The 18937-nt window shown below is 35.5% G+C and overlaps 3 protein-coding genes across 13 annotated transcripts; 2 read left to right on the top strand and 1 right to left on the bottom strand.

The window, feature by feature from the left end:
* Nucleotides 1-5344, top strand: LOC130738457 (protein YLS7). 4 transcript variants are annotated; one of them, XR_009019414.1, is made up of 5 exons: nt 1-311; nt 535-1333; nt 2094-2368; nt 3227-4129; nt 4965-5344. XR_009019414.1 is itself a non-coding variant. In XM_057590435.1 (4 exons), the coding sequence occupies exons 2-4, from the start codon at nt 664-666 to the stop codon at nt 4028-4030; spliced, it is 1749 nt and encodes a 582-aa protein (XP_057446418.1). In that variant the 5' UTR covers nt 1-247; nt 535-663; the 3' UTR covers nt 4031-4326. The 4 variants fall into 4 exon arrangements, 1 of the variants encoding a protein (XP_057446418.1); XR_009019413.1 differs by having other exon boundaries at nt 1-247; XR_009019415.1 differs by lacking the exon at nt 1-311 and adding an exon at nt 342-426.
* Nucleotides 5345-6684: 1340 nt separating this feature from the next.
* On the top strand, nt 6685-12783 carry LOC130738458 (65-kDa microtubule-associated protein 3-like). 8 transcript variants are annotated; one of them, XR_009019416.1, is made up of 14 exons: nt 6685-7115; nt 7735-7825; nt 7943-8149; nt 8502-8747; nt 8834-9043; nt 9136-9291; nt 9381-9540; nt 9624-9775; nt 10000-10087; nt 10279-10352; nt 10475-10549; nt 10727-11006; nt 11798-11964; nt 12094-12232. XR_009019416.1 is itself a non-coding variant. In XM_057590443.1 (14 exons), the coding sequence occupies exons 2-14, from the start codon at nt 7754-7756 to the stop codon at nt 12486-12488; spliced, it is 2013 nt and encodes a 670-aa protein (XP_057446426.1). In that variant the 5' UTR covers nt 6690-7115; nt 7735-7753; the 3' UTR covers nt 12489-12783. The 8 variants fall into 8 exon arrangements, 7 of the variants coding, with proteins under 7 accessions (XP_057446426.1, XP_057446424.1, XP_057446419.1 ...); XM_057590443.1 differs by lacking the exon at nt 11798-11964 and adding an exon at nt 12358-12783 and having other exon boundaries at nt 6690-7115; nt 12094-12255; XM_057590441.1 differs by lacking the exon at nt 11798-11964 and having other exon boundaries at nt 6693-7115; nt 7719-7825; nt 12094-12783.
* A 4275-nt stretch (nt 12784-17058) lies between these two features.
* On the bottom strand, nt 17059-18696 carry LOC130736682 (pentatricopeptide repeat-containing protein At1g12300, mitochondrial-like). Its single transcript, XM_057588482.1, has 2 exons — nt 17811-18696; nt 17059-17756 (listed from the first exon to the last, which is right to left on the bottom strand). The coding sequence occupies exons 1-2, from the start codon at nt 18694-18696 to the stop codon at nt 17059-17061; spliced, it is 1584 nt and encodes a 527-aa protein (XP_057444465.1).
* Between the last annotated feature and the right edge of the window lie 241 nt (nt 18697-18937).

The raw sequence follows: 18937 nt of genomic DNA on the forward strand, positions 1-18937 counted from the left end.
TTCTCTCAATTTTCCAAATTAATTCAAGAAAACTGTGACCTGAAGCTTGGGAATGCAAAGCGTGCACACAAGAATCTCATTCACTCACCATCTCTTTCAACGTGAACCTCTCACCCTTCCACAACCATAGGACAAACCTGCATGATTTCATTGATGTTCCTTGTCACCCCTTTGCACTACAAATCACTGGTTCCAATTCCTGTCTTGATTCAGATTCTGGAATGAGAGCTTGCTAGTTCTCTCACAGGTTTCTGCCCCTTTTCCCCAATTGGTTTCTGCTACTTCACTTTTCTGCTACTTCAATTTTGTGGGTAAAAAAATGTGTTTTTCCTGGTGGGGTTTGAGTTTTGAAGCTAAAGTTTGATCCTTTATGATTTCTTAGTTTGTTGTAACATGTTAATTGGCTGCAAGAGCAAGTTTTCAAGTGTGAGCCTTTTTGCTCCACTGTTGCATCTTTCAGCTCATTTTCACTTCATTCATTTAGTTTGGATTCATTTTTTCATTTTTTAATTATTTTTTTATCTATTGTTGTAGATGATGGGGTGGTATTATTCATTGGTGGAAGTTGTGTTGTACTAAGCTGTGCCTGTGGGTATTTTCTATCTTTAGGAAAGTCTTCAACTCTTTATGATTCAGGGTTTAGTTTAAAGCTAGGTGGATTGAATGAGAGACATGACTTGGGGGGCTGCACTCAAAGGTTCCCCCAAAGTTTATTCCCATTCAAGACCTATCTCTTGGATTGTGGTTTCAGTAGGAGTACTAGCAGTGTTCTTCTTGACTTTTGCTTGCTGGACTATGGTGTCATACCCTATTGGTTCAACCCTTCATGGATATTTCTATGGTTCAGAGAGTTCAGAAAATTCTTATATATCAGTTTCTCTGATCAATGAAACTTCTACCGATCTTACCGCGAATGTAAGTTTAGATCTTGCAGCTAGTAAAGCATCCCCTGATCTGCAACCTTCCAAAGTTTCCAATGGTGTGTCAAATGATAGCGAGATAGATCACACTCATACTGAATCAAGATCACAAGTACCCTACAGTGAAACTGCCTCACCAATTATTCCAGAATCCAAGGAGGTGGATGCCCTAGTAAATTCTGTTGTGGCGACTTCTAATTCGCAAGATCCTGTGACCTCATTTGGAAACAGCACAAATGTGATTAACAGTAGCTTGCCTGCTCACTCCGATTCACCAATTGATTTGGCTTCAGCTGCACCTACTCCAGTCGCTGGATCCAATTCTTCCAGTGTGACGGATAATAATGGAATGGAGGATCCAAATATAGTAGCTTCTATGAATAAGTCCAACACTCTATTTACAGCATCAAAAGGTATCTTTCTGTCTCCTTCAGATTCATTAACAGCAGCCATTCATGCATCATCTGACAAGTGAAATAATGAATCATATGCTGTCTCTGTTAATTCAGGTTGCATTTGCTGTTATCTTGCAGGCTTTCAGAAACTTGTTTTCGACTTATAATTTTACTGACCATTTGTAATTTATATGGGGACCTCATAGTCTTTTTAATGGAAAAAGCACTTTTATTTCGAATATATTCACTTCTGAAAACTTTTACTGTATTTTTTTCAACTTTAGAAAAAAATTAAAATTTTGAAGATAATCACATTTTTTTTAATATTTTGAGAAACTACAGTGAGCAGTTTTTGGAAAAAAGCAGAAATCATAACTGCCTTTTAAAATAAAGATTTTTTTAAATAATTGTAACCAAATGAAAAATAACCTCTTTTACATAAAATCTCTAAAAAATAAGTCACTCTTTTACACAGTCATGAAAAACAAACAGGCCCATGATCATTATGTAACATTATTTATTTTTGGTTTTCTTTATGTTATTCTCTTTTGAATGCAATTGAGCCAAAATGTCATGAGTTGTTTCATTTTATCAGTTTTACTTTGTTAAGCATTTTTTAATATGCTCAAGCTCAACATATGCCTTTGTATCTTGTTAGTTAAGAATTTCACATAGACAGTAGATTTATGAACTTCTATTTCAAATGATTTGCTTTGGAATTAGTGTATAACTGTATATCTTCTCAGTTTGTTGACTGGTGTTTTTCATTGTTATGTAGACTGTGATCTGTACCATGGAAATTGGATCTATGATCCATTAGGACCATTATACACAAACAACTCATGCCCTGTGCTGACACAAACGCAGAACTGCTTGGGTAATGGGAGGCCTGATAAGGATTATGAGAACTGGCGATGGAAACCCCTTCAGTGTGACCTTCCACGATTTGATCCCAGCAAGTTTTTAGAGCTAATGAGAGGAAAGACATTGGCTTTCATTGGTGATTCAGTGGCTCGGAACCAGATGGAGTCAATGCTGTGTATTCTTTGGCAGGTTATTTTCATTATCCCTTACTGATCTGATTTGCAGGACAAATAGAATGATTTCAAGATGGAATAAAAAATTTAAATATCTTCCCATGATTCCTATGCTGTTTAAAATTGTGATTTTGAATTTTCTTAAAGCGGACATAGGCATACATGATAGTTGATACATACAACATAATCAAGTATTCCAATTATGATTGAGGTTATCCATATGGGTGCTAAGATACGTAAACGTTGAAATCATAGATAGTTCACTTGACAAATGAAGGACACTGATGCTCAATCCCCAGGAAATTGCTTTCCACCTTGCAAGAGCTTGGTGTAATGACTTTTTGTAGAAATAAATGGGATAGCTGCCAATATTTCTTGAATGGATGTGAGGATGTAGTTTACAGTGTATACTTATTACATATTATTGTCCTTTTTGGCATTGTCTACACAAATAAGTTAACTCTCTTGTTGTTAGGTATGCTTAAGTTATGAAGAAACATTCTGGTTTCAGTTGTATGAAATCCTAGCTTAAATTTGAAACTTCTACGGAACTCATCTTAGTACTTATTAGTTATTAACTGCTATACGGCTAAACCTCCAGGAAGGTTACTCCTTTAATGCATCTTGGAGCCTTGATTTAGTTATTAATTGTTGATATCTTCAAGTGAGATCAAATATGTTGATTGCAGCATTGACCAAGTTGGAATGTCAAATTATCTTATAAAAAGGCATTTTTAGGCTCTAGGTCAGGATTGATCTTCATGTATATAATATATATGGACTGACACACACAAAATGAATGTATGTATATGTGTGTGTGCGCCCACTTCCTTTTTTCAAGTGAGATGCTTATCTGCAAAATACGATCTTTCAGGTAGAAGAACCCATGAATCAGGGAACTCGTAACATGCAGCGATATTATTTTAAGTCTGCATCTGTAACGGTTATACGGATATGGTCGTCATGGCTTGTCAAACACAATACTGAACCATTTAACTTTGCCTCATCTGGTGTGGAGAAGATCTATCTTGATGCCCCTGATGAGAGGTTGATGGAGTTGATCTCAACATTTGATGTGCTTGTTCTTTCTTCTGGCCATTGGTTTGCTAAGCAGTCTGTATATATTTTGAACAACGAGATTGTGGGAGGACAACTGTGGTGGCCGGACAAGTCTCGGCACATGAAGATCAACAATGTTGAAGCATTTGGTATTTCTGTGGAAACAGTTTTCACTGCTCTTGTTACACATCCAAATTATACAGGGCTCACAATTTTGCGCTCTTATTCCCCGGATCACTACGAGGGTGGGGCCTGGAACACAGGTGGATCATGCACTGGAAAAGTTAAGCCTCTTGCCCCCGGTGAGTTGGTGGAAAATAAGCATACCGATGCGATGCATGAGCAACAGGTAGCAGGTTTTAATCGAGCGATAAAAAAGACAACAAATAGATCAAAAATGAGACTGATGGATATTACTGAAGCCTTTCAGTACCGGGTTGATGGTCATCCTGGCCCATACAGGAGCCCTGACCCGAACAAGATTACAACACGCGGCCCAAATGGAAGGCCACCGCCACAGGATTGCTTGCATTGGTGCATGCCAGGCCCTGTAGATACCTGGAATCAAATTGTGTTTGAAATCATTAAGAGAGAATATGAAGGTGACAGGGCAGCATGAGATCTATTTTTTTTCCTTGACAGCCAAGCTACATTCACCTTCTGCACTCAGGAGGGTGACTTTTGCAGAAATGTGCCTGTCTGAAGAGGGGTAAAACTGGTCAGTTTTTTTCACATAGATGATTAGATGTATAGTATAGAGAAGTTTTGATTTTTTAGAAGATTAGCATGGTAAGCTGCTAGCTTATTCTGCAAGTTTCACGATTATCAGTACTCCTGAAGATGCTAAATCTGTTCATGAGTTAGAGCAGTTGTATTTTCAATATGAATCCATATCTCTTTTCATATATGACCTTACATTGTTCGGATTTGTTTCTCTAAATTGAGTTGCTGTTCTTGTTTTTTTAACTTAGTTGTAGTGATTGTTTGTTACAACATCATTGCTGGCTATAGAAAGCACGCAATTTAAGTTTATCAATCTCAAGGATAAAGTTAAAAAATAGATTCTAGTAGAAAGATACATTTAACAACTTGTATTCTCCTCCCCCATTTTTCTCGACATTAGCAATTGTAGTTTGTATCTTTTTTATCCCATTTATTTTTGCTTTCTTGAACTACTTAGATTATGTTTGAATATCTGTTGGAACCGTCACTATGCACTTCAAGATTAAAAAGTAAACGAAAATATACTTACTTATTTGAATATTATCTACTACTGTTAAGTCTCTGGGTCAGAATTCTTGTGGCACTGTCTTACAGCTTCTTTTTTAAAATAACCATAGATTCTTTTTGCTGCTGACACTCAGTGAACATGCTTGCTTTAAATCTTTCTGTTATTATCCTTTATGATCCCTGTACTTTGCAATTGCATCTCTTTGTTCAACTATATCTGTGGGGCAGTAGGGGGTATTGCATATTATCACATTATAGCATATAGATGTACCAAGCTGTCAAATACTGTACGAGCTTTACTTGTCTATTGTGTTTGTGAGCAGAAATGAAGATGGGAAGTTCGATTGGCTGTTTGGTATAAGATGCATTTGGGATTTTGAAGCCAAAGTTTGGAAATTGGAGTGCCACCATTCTAGTAGAATGGGAATTCAAGATCTCCAAATTCATGGTATCTGATGTATATTTTGAGTAGTTTTCTACTGTCACGCCAAGGAGATGTTAGTTCATAAATACTGTAGTATGTAGTCCGGGAATATGTCACTTGAACATGTAACCAAGAGGGATGCATAGTAAACGCCCCCCCAGGTTCACTCTTTTTAAACTCTTAGTAACATGAGGATTATGGTTATGTTTCACTTAGTATACTACATGGGGCATGTACTGAATTTTATGAGGAATGAAGGAAGTCTGTTTTTACTTTTTATTGCACTTGTTTTGTGTTTCCTCTTCATAGCATGACTAGCTTTGTGTAGATGATTGAAACCAAGTTTCATTGCTGGTGGATACCGGATACAGTACATATTGAGAGGAGAAATTGGGAGGTAGGTAGGTATCTGTAATTTGGTTGAAGTGATGTTTTTTTTTAATATAAACTGATTAATTAAATGAAAGACGAAATAACTCCAATACAAGCGCTAAAAGTGACTATGGTTTAACTTATGCTACTGTATCCTATCCTATACTATATACTATTTCCGAAATAAAAAAGTGGCAACTCCAACAAGTGTTATTCGCTCATTCTATGTCTTTCTTCATAAGCTTTCCCTCTCGTACTATAATTAGTAGGTAGATGATGTCATATTCATATTTTTGATTTTTTAGTAATTTAAATATTAAATAATTTCATATTTTTGAAAATAATTAATATATTAATATTGCATTTAATAGTTATTAATGACATTAGAATAATTAATAAAAGTTAATTATTTTTTTTTTCAAAAATAACTATATATTAATTTGACATGATTTTTAATGACATTAAAATAATTAATAAAAGTCAATTGTAACTTTTATACCATTAAGATGTATGCTGACGTCATTTCAAAAAAAAAGATGTATGTTGATAAACTCTTTTTTTTTTTTCCGATACATCGGAAAACATGACAAAATCTTCTTTAATGATTATGGTTTCTTTATATAACAAAATAAAAAAATTATATCAAATAATTTTAAAGGATTGATTTGGAAATTAACTCGAAAATTTAGTATTTTATGTTATCGTATATACATATGCAAGATTAAAATAGTTTTGGTATATTGATTCAAATCAAAGAAAAAAGGGAATTAGAATGTAAACAGGATTATAAAAAAGCTTAAATATGTGATATACGTAGTTAAAAAAGAAAAGTGAGAGAGAAAATATGAAAATGTGTTGTGTATATCGACAAAGTACTCTTATTCCATCTATACATGACGTGAGATCAATACTAGTAGTAACTAACTCAAAACATTTGAAGAGGGTCTTTACTTCATGGTGGTGAATATTGGTCATTTATACACTTCCAAGTTCCAAACACTTCCGGCCACAAAGCCACATTTGTTCCCAAATTTTCACAATACGAAGGACCACAACGCAATCCTGATGCAATAATTTTTTTTGACATACAATCGTGATGCAACCATTACCATCACTGCAACCGTAATTTAAAACTTTGGCGGTAAAATGAACCTATCATTTTAATGTATATGAGTATATTGATGGATAAACTTATACAATACAATGTTAACATCAACCAACAGATAAACTCATAATGTGTTGGATAAACTTATACTATCCTGCCTAATACAACATACCAAACGAGTCTCGCATCGAAGATTCAATCAATGAGTGGTGTTATGAAAAATGATTTGTTGGGAGATGTCTACCTATTTAATGTGATCATAGAATCTCGAGATGATTAATCTCATGCTGATTGGCGCTGTGATATTAGTGAAAAAAAACCAAAACATCAAGAAAAAAAACAAATAAAAAAATAAAAAAAGCAAATCAAAATACAACCTCAGCGCTCTTAACGGTTCCCATTCTTCTTAAAACGGCTACATTCCCTCTCTCTCTCTCTCTCTTCCCAAACTCACAAAACTGCATTTTCCTGGAAAATCCATTGTCATTTTCTCAGGAAAAAGCACAACAATTCCTCCTTTCATCCCAATCCCTTTGCTCACATTCACAGGTCAGCACTTCCTTCACTAAATTGGTAAATTTCTCCTCTTTTCTTTCTGGGTTCCCTCAAAGTTTAACCCTTTCGGTTTCTATTTTCTAAGGAAAGTGCGGGTAACAGAAAAGTTTCCAACGTAGGTTCCACAAATTCCCCCAAGAGAGAGAGAGAGAGAGAGAGAGAGAGAAAACATGAACCTTAATTTAGCATCTTTCTATGTAGTTTCTGTGTTCTTCACATCCTAGGTCATTGGATTATTCTATATTTTCCTCTTTCCCACATTCTTAATTGGTCATGTAATGTCTGTGTTTCTGTTTTCAATTGTCCATTTGGGTTGCCGTTTCTTCGCGCTTGCTTTTAAGTTTGAATTTGAGTTCTATTGAATCTCAGGCTTCAATTTGTTATGTTTGGTTGTCTTCAATTTTTGCCTCATTGGATTAAGTAATTTTATTAACAACTATGATTCCTCTTGCATGGTTATCTGTTTGAATCATTAATCATGGGTTTTAACTTTTAAATCTGCTGCAAGATTTTGTTGATTTATATTTCTGTGATGAGTCAATTTCTAGTCAGTTTATTTAGAATGTTGATTAATGTGTTGCAAGTTTCACTTTATTAAATTTTCTTTTGGAATGTTTAAAGAACATTCTTTTTTTAGTAGGTAAAAGTGTTCCAAAATGTCTATATCTCAAAATGATCCTCTTTTGCAAGCTGAAACAACATGTAAATCACTTCTTCAAGAGCTTCAGGTACACATAAATTTTGCTGCAATTTTCTTTGCTACTCCCCCTTCCACAAGCCAATTAAAGAGCATTCAGTAAACTGTGAATATAACAATACTTTTGTTGGTTTATTTTTCACACTAGATAATATGGGGTGAAGTTGGAGAGTCTGAGACTGAAAAAGATAGAATGTTGTTTGAGATTGATCAAGAGTGTCTAGATGTATACCGAAGAAAGGTAGATAAAGCTAATCGGTCTAGAGCTCAACTAAGGCAGGAAATCGCTGATTGTGAGGCAGAACTCGCAGCTATCTGTTTAGCTATGGCAGAGAGACCAGTACATATGAGGCAGGTTGGATATCTACAAATTGCTCCTTTTTTAATGCTGTGTTAGGGCATGTATTTGTATTGTTGCTTAAACAGGTGGAAAAATGAGGTTAAGTAAATAAAAACATGTTTAATGTAATTTGTGTGACAATAATTTGGAATGGTTTCGTGATGTATTAATTAAATTAGTTTCTTCGCATTAATAAGAGTGTGTGCACATATTTGTATCTAAACTGTTTTAGTGATTACTATACTATGTATTAATGTGGCTGTTGAATTTCAAAGTTGTTACTGTTGAATTCTGCTGGCAAGATTATTTGCTATCCAATTGATATAATGAGAAAAGGATTGGTTGTTTTTTGCCTCTATTTTTCTAGTCTGATCAAAAGGCTGGAAGCTTGAAGGAGGAGCTAGCAAGAATTCACCCAGAACTGGAAGAAATGAGAAAAAGGAAACTTGAGCGTAGAAATCATTTTGTAGAAGTCCAGGAGCAGATTCAAAGTACTTCAAATGAGATTTATGGCCTGGTAGAATATATTCCAGCCATTGTAGATGAAACTGATTTATCTTTGAGAAAGCTTGAAGAATTGCACAGACAGCTTCATGCACTTCAAAAGGAGAAGGTCTATATTTACTTCTACTTCACACACATACTTCAAATTTTTATCACACTATTTTACTCTTCATTTCTGATTTTTTTTTCATGCAGAGTGATCGTCTCAAGAAGGTCCAAGAGCACCTGTACACTTTAAATTCTCTTTGTTCAGTGCTTGGCTTGAACTTCAAGCAGACAGCCAGTGGAGTCCATCCAAGTTTAGGAAATTCAGAAGGATCTAAAAGTGTAAATAATGACACCATCGGCAAATTGGTTGTTGCTATACAAGAGCTGCGGGAAGTAAAATTACAGAGAATGCAGAAGGTAAGGCCTCTTTAAGATATGAAACATAACTCTAGTTGTAATTCATGTTATTTCTTCTAGTTTAAAGTCATGAGTTGTTTATGGTCTGGCAGCTACAAGATCTAGCGACAACAATGCTGGAGCTCTGGAATCTGATGGATACACCCATTGAAGACCAACAGAGGTTTCAGAATGTTACTAGTAATATAGCTGCTTCAGAACATGAAGTAACTGAACCAAACACCTTGTCTGAGGACTTCATCAATTACGTGAGTTATAATTTTCTGGAGAAAATAAGAACTACATCTCTTAATTCTTTGTCGTTCCGAATTCCTGAAGCAGTGGTAATTCCATGCAGGTTGAGGCAGAAGTATCTAGATTAGAAGAGTTAAAATCAAGCAAAATGAAAGAGCTAGTCTTGAAGAAAAGAGCAGAGCTAGAGGAAATCTGTCGAAGAACTCGTTTAATTCCAGAAATTGATAGTGAAGTGGAAAATGCTGTAGAAGCTATAGAGTCTGGTAACTCCCATGTGAGATACCACTGGATGATTGCAATTATTTCTTCTGTAAACCTTAAGTCTGTATTCTTCTTTCTTATGCAGGATCTGTAGATCCTGTTAGTGTGCTTGAGCGCATTGAACTTCAGATCGCCCAAGTCAAAGAGGAAGCTTTCAGCAGAAAAGAAATACTTGAAAAGGTTGAGAAATGGTTGTCAGCATGTGATGAAGAGTCCTGGCTTGAGGAGTACAACAAGGTTAGCTTTTTTCATCTTCCTAGTTTTGGTAGCTTACATTAGGTGATTTAGGTTGCAGTCTTGAACACTTACTATACTGTTTAATAACTTGTTATAAACATTTATTGGCGTAATTTCGCCAGTGGTGGTGAAATTGAATGTTTATATTGATATCAGTGTAAGTGGGTCCTCCCTCAAGTAATTGTCAAACTCATAGTGTATTAATTTTATTGTCTTTCTTCCAGGATGAAAATCGTTACAATGCTGGGAGAGGTACTCATCTTACTCTCAAGCGAGCTGAGAAAGCCCGTGCACTGGTTAACAAAATTCCAGGTATTTATAGACCGTAGTTCTCGGTCATATCTGTTAGCTCAATGATTTTAAAACAATTATGTTTTTTCTGTGAGTCTGTGCGTGTTTAATAGTGTAGATTGTAGAATGTCTTTTTCTTTTGTCTTATTCACATTTAGCACATTTCTTACTTGTTTAGAACATGTTTTTGATTTTATTTTGTTTGTACACAGCAATGGTAGACAATTTGACTTCAAAAACTGTAGCATGGGAAAAGGATAGAGGTGCGGAGTTCATGTATGATGATGTAAGTATCCTCTACCTGCAATGAGATAGTGGCATAAGGAATTATTGGAGGTCATCTCTATAAGTCGGTTACTCAAGTAAATTTTGTGTCAAACTAATTTGTACTGTTATGTGACTTTCTAGATCCGTCTGCTCTGTATGCTTGAAGATTACACACTACTAAGACAAGAAAAGGAGCAAGAACGCCGTAGGCATAGGGTACAGACCGTTATTGCATTTAAATGTTTCTCCAAAATAAATTTTCTAGTTATAAGAAAAGCTTGAGCTTTTATCTCAAAATTGAAATCCATGCAAAATTTTATCTATTTGTATCATCCAACAAATAGAAGGCTTGTGTTTTTTCTCCTCTAGTTAAAATGTTACATTTCTGTTTAGGACCTGAAGAAACTTCAGGGACAATTGATAGCCGAACAGGAAGTAATATATGGGTCAAAAAGTCCTTTGAAGAAGTCCCCGAGTGTAAAAAAGACACCTAGGACGCCAACTAGTAGTACCCCTCGAACGCCAACTGGAATTGCAGCTAGTAGAAGAGTCTCAACTCCAAGATCTGATTTGAAAAGTACCCTATCATGCACCCCAAAGAAGACTGACAAAGTGCACCAAATTCAGCCACTAAATTACCTAGATGATGATGGAGATTCATATATATCATCAGGTAGTTTCTCTGGAGTACTTTTTTTTTTTTCCACCTACTTTTTTAGCCACTGGCTTGCAGACTTCTCTCGCCTTATTATGTATGGGTTTAATAATCGTTTTTCTTCCTGTTTGGTTCGGAAGGAAGCAATCTGTTGAGGATTTGTTACCCTTAGTTTTGGCTGAAGTGTGGCAAGGGGATTGTTTGGGATATGTTAGGTTCTCTAGGTCCAATACTTTTATTCGTTTGAGAAAGAAAGGCAACCTTAATATTGTCAGATTCGAACACAATGACATGTTTCTCTGCATTTTTTTTTTCAAAACTGTTTTCGGTTTTTAAGAATTTAAAAATTTAAAAACATGTTTTCAAAATGTGATTTAAAAACAGTTCTTATTTTCAGTTTTTAAAACTAAAATCTCAAAACATCTATGAGATTTTTAACGTTGTAAAACAATAATTTGGACTTCTATTTCTGTTTCTATAAAACTTCATCTATAAAACTTCTATTTCTGTTTTTAGTTTTCAAATTACAGTTTTTTAACGTTGTAAAACATTTCATACAAACTGTTATTTTCTTGAGATTTTAAAACATTTTATGGACTAAAACAGAAATCAAACAAGCCATGAGGGTTTAGAAGAATGTAGTAATGTGCCAAAAAATAATTAATGCGGAACTATAAGATTGTCGGATGCCTTTTTATGTTTTTCTTGGATTTAGAAGAAGATTCTCTGTTGGTTGTGTCAACTTGTTGCCATCTAAAACAGAACTTCAAAGATTGTTGGATGCCTATTTATGTGTTCCTTTGTTTTAGACGAAGATTCTCCAACGGATTCTCCCAAGTACTCTTGATGGATGGCCTTTTGGTAAGGCTGTATGTGGCACCAAGGAATTGTTTAGGCCCTTATTTTTGGTTTTGATGTTGAAGGTGGAGGCCAAAGCCACATCTCAGCTGCTAGATTTTTGCATAATTTCTTGCTGGTACATCTAGCATTTCTTTGATGTTTCTACTTCACATAATTTGCACAAACAGCTTTATACTTCGCACTTTTTATGTACCATATATGTATGTGCATATAGGAAACTCTTATGATTTTCATGTTCATGCAGCTAGAAGAGGACTCAATATTGCTGATGTTACTGGTATTCCCATGAGAAAATGCTCATTTGGTGCTGGAAGTGTCCAGGATGTAGAATCTCCTTTGACACGACAACCTTTTTCTCCCGTCTGTTCGACAGTATCATCGAAATCGAACGTGGCTAATGCCGCAGGTGAGTCTAATATACAAAACAAGAAGTTGCTGAAAGCATTAGAATTTAACAATTTGCCATTCATTACTGCTACCTCAAAGACAGCCGCCACTACTGTTGTAGATGAAGAGAATATAACTCCTAAGGCAATGCCTCCAACTCCTTCATCAGTTCCTTTTAGAGGTGACTTGGTTCAAGTTCAAGAGATTGAATACTCCTTTGAGGAAAGAAGGCTCGGTTATGTGTTAGCATGAATTTGCTTTTCTTGGTTTTCTATTTTCCCCAGTTTACATTGTCATAGTTACCTTTCATGGCAATCTCAAGGCAAATTTAGTTGGCTTACCGGTTATGTACATAATAGTCTATGAGAAGTGGACATGTACAGACAGGGTCTTATTAGTGCAAGATTTTGCAATCTAATTTCATTTGTTTTTCTTCACCAAGAAAAGATTGATCTGAAAACTGTTTTGCTGTGCCAGCTCTGCTCTTCTTTCTGGTTTGATGTCTGCTATAAATGTAATAAGAAATAAGATTTTATATTAAGAGTAATATATGTGGGAGAGCATATGCACTTTATATTCAACTTTAACTTGAAAAAAGGTTATTTTTTGGCTATCTGGCTTCAAATATTGATTACTGTCTACAGCTGATAATAACAAGGAGCCCAAAAAGGTAATTTTCAGTTTTATAAACTGTAATGTATTTGTGTAGCATTGCTCTATTAGGCATTCTTCCTTTTCATCAATGCTCATTGGATAAGTTTGCATGTTTAGGGACGTTACTGCTGGAAAAAGAAAAAAAAAAACAATCATTTTTTTCTTGTGACGAGAAAAATAGTTTCCACTACTTCCATCGGTCGGGTACGAACAACTCGGGCCAAAAATTGGTGATCCGATGAAAACCGAGGCATACAAAATCTGGTATGCTTCCACCCAATTAAAGTTTCAATATCATCTTTTCTTTTCTGGATCAACCTACCCTATGTTTTTTTTTAACTATAAAAGTTCAGGGCAGGAGAAGGTTGCTTCATTCCTAGGTAAGGACATTCCACAAGCCTCAATGAGAGCCTAATGTGGTACTTTTAGGTGACCAGTTATTAATAATGATAATCTATACCACATCCAGCAGTTATGGCATTCATATTGCGCAGCAAAATGTACGACGCCCATGCTAGGTCCTCCTTCAAACCGTCCACTATACCTGTTAACCTCACAAATATTTGCTGCGTTGCATCTGGTAGAGTCGTCTCATCCACTGTTTGGGAACCCTAACAATTTCCCAGACTTGGCTGAGGACCAATACCATACATGAACAATTTCATATTTGAGCTCCATAAATTTACAAATAAACGAAAACCAATTAAAAAAAAAAAGTTCTATTCTAAATCGAAGCATGTTTTACTGAAACCGGTAGCCTTGTTAAATTTATAGAGCTCCCTATATTCAATTCATTCAGTGGAAGCATTACTAAACATGGATAAAAGATACCTTGAGAAATTTGTGAAGGTAAGGCAGCACAATTGAGAAGGAAGCCAAAGACAGACCCAAAAACTCTATACTCTAAATAAAAAAAATGAGGAAATAACAAAAAATGGAATTTTTTTTTCAGAAAACGTCTCTGCAAGCTGGGGTGGTGCACCCAGATTGTGCTCAAACAATTCATCTTTTTCTGGCCAACCGCCAACGTTTGTCAAATATCTTGTACTCGGGAGTTTGTATAGCACAACCAATTTTCTCATTTGATGATATAGATAGTGATTATGACCATTTCTTATTTTTAAGAATTTGAAAAAGTCATGACCTATACAATTTTTTAAAAAATTAGTTCAATAAAAATAAGATCTGGTTTTCGAATAAACATAACCTTTATGCATCATATGAGCTCAAATACTAACCATAAGTCATCTGGTATATGCATATACGGATCTACTTCTGATGACAACCAACTTCACACATCAGCCTACAGTCAACACTATGACTCCATAATAAATGCTAACAAAAATAAAATGAAGAAAGAGAGGATATCTACCAACAGCAATGAAATCCCAGCAAACTACCCAATTTTAATTAGTTCTCCGCGGATGCACTTCATTCTTCACTCTATACAACCATTTGGGTCGGCAGCTACGCGTCACTACCCAGAATTGATAACTATGATTCGTACAGCATGCTTCTTGCCTCCACTGTCTAACCACCCCATCTCAGAAACAGATAAACTCCCAGCAAACTACCCACTTTTAATTCTGAAATGCACACCTGAGAAAAATGTAAAACACACTTCAAACACATAGTAATATATTAAAATAGTCATTTAATCTAATTTTGACATGTTGCAACAGTTCACGTAGTTAAGTGCTGAGAATATTACTAAATTTCATTCTAAGCACAATTTAAAAAAATATCAGGGACTTAAATAGTGAAACCTTCTGATTGCCAAAAACATTGCAGATAACCACTTTAATGAGCTTTTTCAACAGTCAAAAGCAGATGAATATATTTATCCAAGCATCACTTGCATGTAACCGTATGGCTTAATCAAATTGATAAGCTCCTATAAACTCTTTTTGACCCATATCCAACCAACATGGAGTCTACTACATTTCCATGTGGCTTAATTTCATTATCAGTATCACCATAATATCATAGCTTGAGCTTAATCTAAACAAAATATGGGACGAAATTTATGTATATAGATGAACTAGAAACTCACCACAAATTACATATCTCCTCTCAACACCGCTCTAACTAACTGACTAATAAATAAGTTCATTTTCCACACTTTTTTATAACATTTAGAAGAGGAGCACTGTGATAGAAACCAGCCAAATGAGAAGATAGAAACTCTGATATTATTGAAGGTGACCTATTTTGTTCGAGAGAACCTGGACTCTCCTAAATTCCCAATTACACAATAATCCCAAAAGATGCCGATCCCTCTTAGCTCTCCATTATTCATAGTATCCCCTCCCCTACCCTCTAACTAACTCACTCCCCTACTCTCTAACGAACTCACTTAACTAAAAGAACTGAACTAACAGAACTGTCATCAACTAACTACTGAAGTGTTAACTAACCACCTATGGGATGCGGGTACCTATCATCGTGCCCCTAAAGCAACGGTAGGAGTGGCTGCCATGTGAGTATAGGTCACAAGTTTGGTTTATGAAATCAACCTTTTACAAATGCAAGGTAAGACTATCTAAAATAGGTCCAGAATTGGTCAGACCCTTCCAAGCTTCATAGCAGGAAGCTTCGTTTTTCTTCTGGTAGGAGTGGCTGCCATGTGAGTATAGGTCACAAGTTTGGTTTATGAAATCAACCTCTTACAAATGCAAGGTAAGACTATCTAAAATAGGTCCAGAATTGGTCAGACCCTTCCAAGCTTCATAGCAGGAAGCTTCGTTTTTCTTCTTGTATACCATCAAGAAAAATGGAATATATACTAATACAATTCAAACATTATTCAAGAACTGGGTTTCAAGAAAAACTTACAAAAGTACCACTTAAGTCAATTGTCCAAGATTCACTTAAGTTGAGAGGTTGCCCTCTTCCCCGTTACCTAAAACAGTGAAAGATGCACACTGTTTGCTACTATGAGATTGAGTATCATGTTTGTTGCCTTCAAAGCCTGACAAAACATATTGTGTCAAGGAGGGGTAGACAGCAGGGGTTTGATAGAGAACGACTGATTACCAAAGGATTAAGAAAGCATATCAGTGTTAATTACAAATGCAAGGTTAATTACCAAAGGATTAAGAGTGTCATTCAGCTGCTATTCTTTTGGGCAACTATTTTGCATGAACCTAGTCAAACCTTCAATGGCCCATTTATATAGAGCAAATGAAAGAGTTGGAAAGGCCCTGCAGGTGTTTATCAGCTTCTGAAGTTAATATAATATGTCTATCTTTTCATATAACTATGAAACAGGAGTCCATATATATTGTTTTAGTGACAACATTGGACTAGTTATCAATGACAAAGACTCAAGAGTGGCAGTCCTTTCTATCTAGAACGAAGCTTTCAATCTGCCCAATGATAAGCTGTTTGGGAACATCAAAATCAAGAATAAAAAATTACTTGCTAACCAGCATAATAATAGTGAAAACAAGGACGCTTCAGCCTGTGATTCTGATATAATGTTATGCCTAGTGATTTAGAATGGTAAATAAAAGCACCACAATGCTAGAAAGTAACAGGGACAAAAACACACTACGCCGCAAATTACGATTCATGTACAGTTAAAACTTAAAATTACATATATATGAAATCTAATCAATTTCAAGTGGCTAAGTTTCACACTTTCACTATCACCATACTGCCATAGTTTAAGCTTAATGAAAACCTGAAACGACTAGAAAATTATGGATGCAAATAAACTAGAACTTCACCCCAAACTAAATTTACAATTAAATCATGTGATTTGAATTAACATAATCTTTATGCTTCATATGAGCACACATAATAATTAATAACCATAAGAGAGCTGGAATAGCCATATAGGGAACCATATATGATGATGACAACACTCTTTGCTCCACAGTATACAATCTACTTCTTCACTAAGACAATAAATTTTGTGTTTGCTTTTTCAGTTCTCATTCTGCAAAATAACTACAGTAAATGTACAGAAAATAACAAAACCAGTGTTCTACTCTCTAACAAAATCAAGTTTTACAACATCAACTTTAGTCAAAACTAAGGCAATAATGACCCCATTGTGCATTCAATCATCCATTTCTGAGTGTAATTATAAAATAAAGATTGGATAGTTGTCTTCAAAACACAAAATAACTTTACTTGTAAATAGAAAGCATCTTACCCAATCTTATTTTTCCAGTAGACCTCTAGCAATCATTTCACGAAGAAGTTTCTCAGCCTTGTCATTCTCACCATTTTCAAAGAGTGAACGGATAATAGATTCAAAAGTTATAGCATTAGGAGTACAACCCTCATCTTCCATTTTCGACAGTAAGGCCAACGCTTCATCAAACAAGCCTTCTTTACAAAGCCCATTGATCATAATAGTATATGTCTGGACAGTTAAATGATAGCCTTTACTCAAAAGATCATGAAAAATCTCTTGCGCATCCTTAAGTCTTCCAGCTTTGCATAGTCCATCCATAAGTATATTGTATGTGCATAAATCTGGCTGAACACCCTGGTCTTTAATTTTCTTGATAAGTGCAATTGCTTGGTCAACATGATGACCTTTGCATAAAGCATCCAAGAAAGAATTATAGGTGATTATGTCGGCTGGTTGACCTCTAACATGCATCTCTTCAAGAAGCTCCCATGCATTACAGACTCTCCCTGTTTTGCATAAACCATCAATAAGAGAACTGTAGGTCACTGTATCAGGAATAATCATTTTGCAATCCATTTCTGCAAGGAGATTCAAGGCTTCATCCACCATTTTAATCTTACATAATCCATTAATCATAATAGAGTAGCTCTGAACATTAGGAGTCACTCCCCTCCGAGCCATAGCATTGAATACATCTTGGGCTTTATTCACTTCATTAACTAGGCAATACCCATCCATCAAGGAACTATAAGTAACAACATCAGGTTTCACACCTTGTTTAATCATCACAGCTAAAACATTTTTAGCTTCTTTCACCTTTCCTTCCTTGCATAAAGCATCAATCAATATACTATAAGTATAAACATCCGGGTCGATGTTTTTTGTTGTCATTTCATCTAACAAAGAAATTGCTTGTTTCAATTGACCAACAATGCAAAAGCCATATATTAAAGCACTGTAAGTGAAAGCATTAGGAGATATTCCCTTGGCAACCATTTCAGAATATAAATCAAAAGCATGACTTACAAGCTTATCTTTACACAGGCTATCGATGATTGTGCTGTACATTACCACATCAGGTTTAATCCCTCGCCCTTGAATCCGCCTAAGCAACTCCAAAGCAGCTCTTGTTTCCCCCAATTTACATAGCCCATTGATCAAGGTCCCGTAACTGACTTGGTTCAATAGAAATCCCTGAGCTAGCACGTCATCTTGAAATTGTAGTGCTCTTTGAATCTTGCCGTGAAGACAGAGACCTTTGATAAGTGTAGTGAAGGTGATGGTATTTGGGTGATAACCCCTCTTGAGAATGTTGGCCAATACAGAAAAGGCTGAAGTAATTTGTCCAAGATGACAGTAACAGTTGATCAAAATGCTGAGAGTAACAATGTTTGGCGCAATTCCACTAGATTCCATTTGGCGAGAAAGGGATATAGCGGTGGAGTAATGCTCCGTCTTGACTAGGAAAGTTAAAACCTTGCCGAATTCGAAGATGGGTGGGGTAGAATGCATTTGAAGCATGCGATTGAAGTGTGAGACGGCGTCACCAGGATTGTGAAAGGAAGAATGAAAGCGAGAGTGAGAGTGAGAGTGAGAGTGAGAGTGAAAGGAAATAAGAAACGAAGAGCGCTTCAACCTTAACAACAATGACGACGACATTGTAAGAGCGGTGGAGAAGGAAGCAGCAGCGGCGCCCTAATAACAATAGATGAAGATGGATCCTGAAAAACCTTGTTTTGAACCTGTTTTTGCAACTAAAAACTGGTTTTGATTTTATAAAAATTCAAAACTAAAAACAAAATGAAGGAATAATAATTATTTCGAACTAATTAGATAAAGTTTAATATAAAAGAAATTATGTGTGTAAAATTATCTTGTTACGAATAAAAAAAACTTCTTG

The sequence above is a fragment of the Lotus japonicus genome, chromosome 2, assembly GCF_012489685.1.
Source record: "Lotus japonicus ecotype B-129 chromosome 2, LjGifu_v1.2".
Classification (NCBI taxonomy): domain Eukaryota; kingdom Viridiplantae; phylum Streptophyta; class Magnoliopsida; order Fabales; family Fabaceae; genus Lotus; species Lotus japonicus.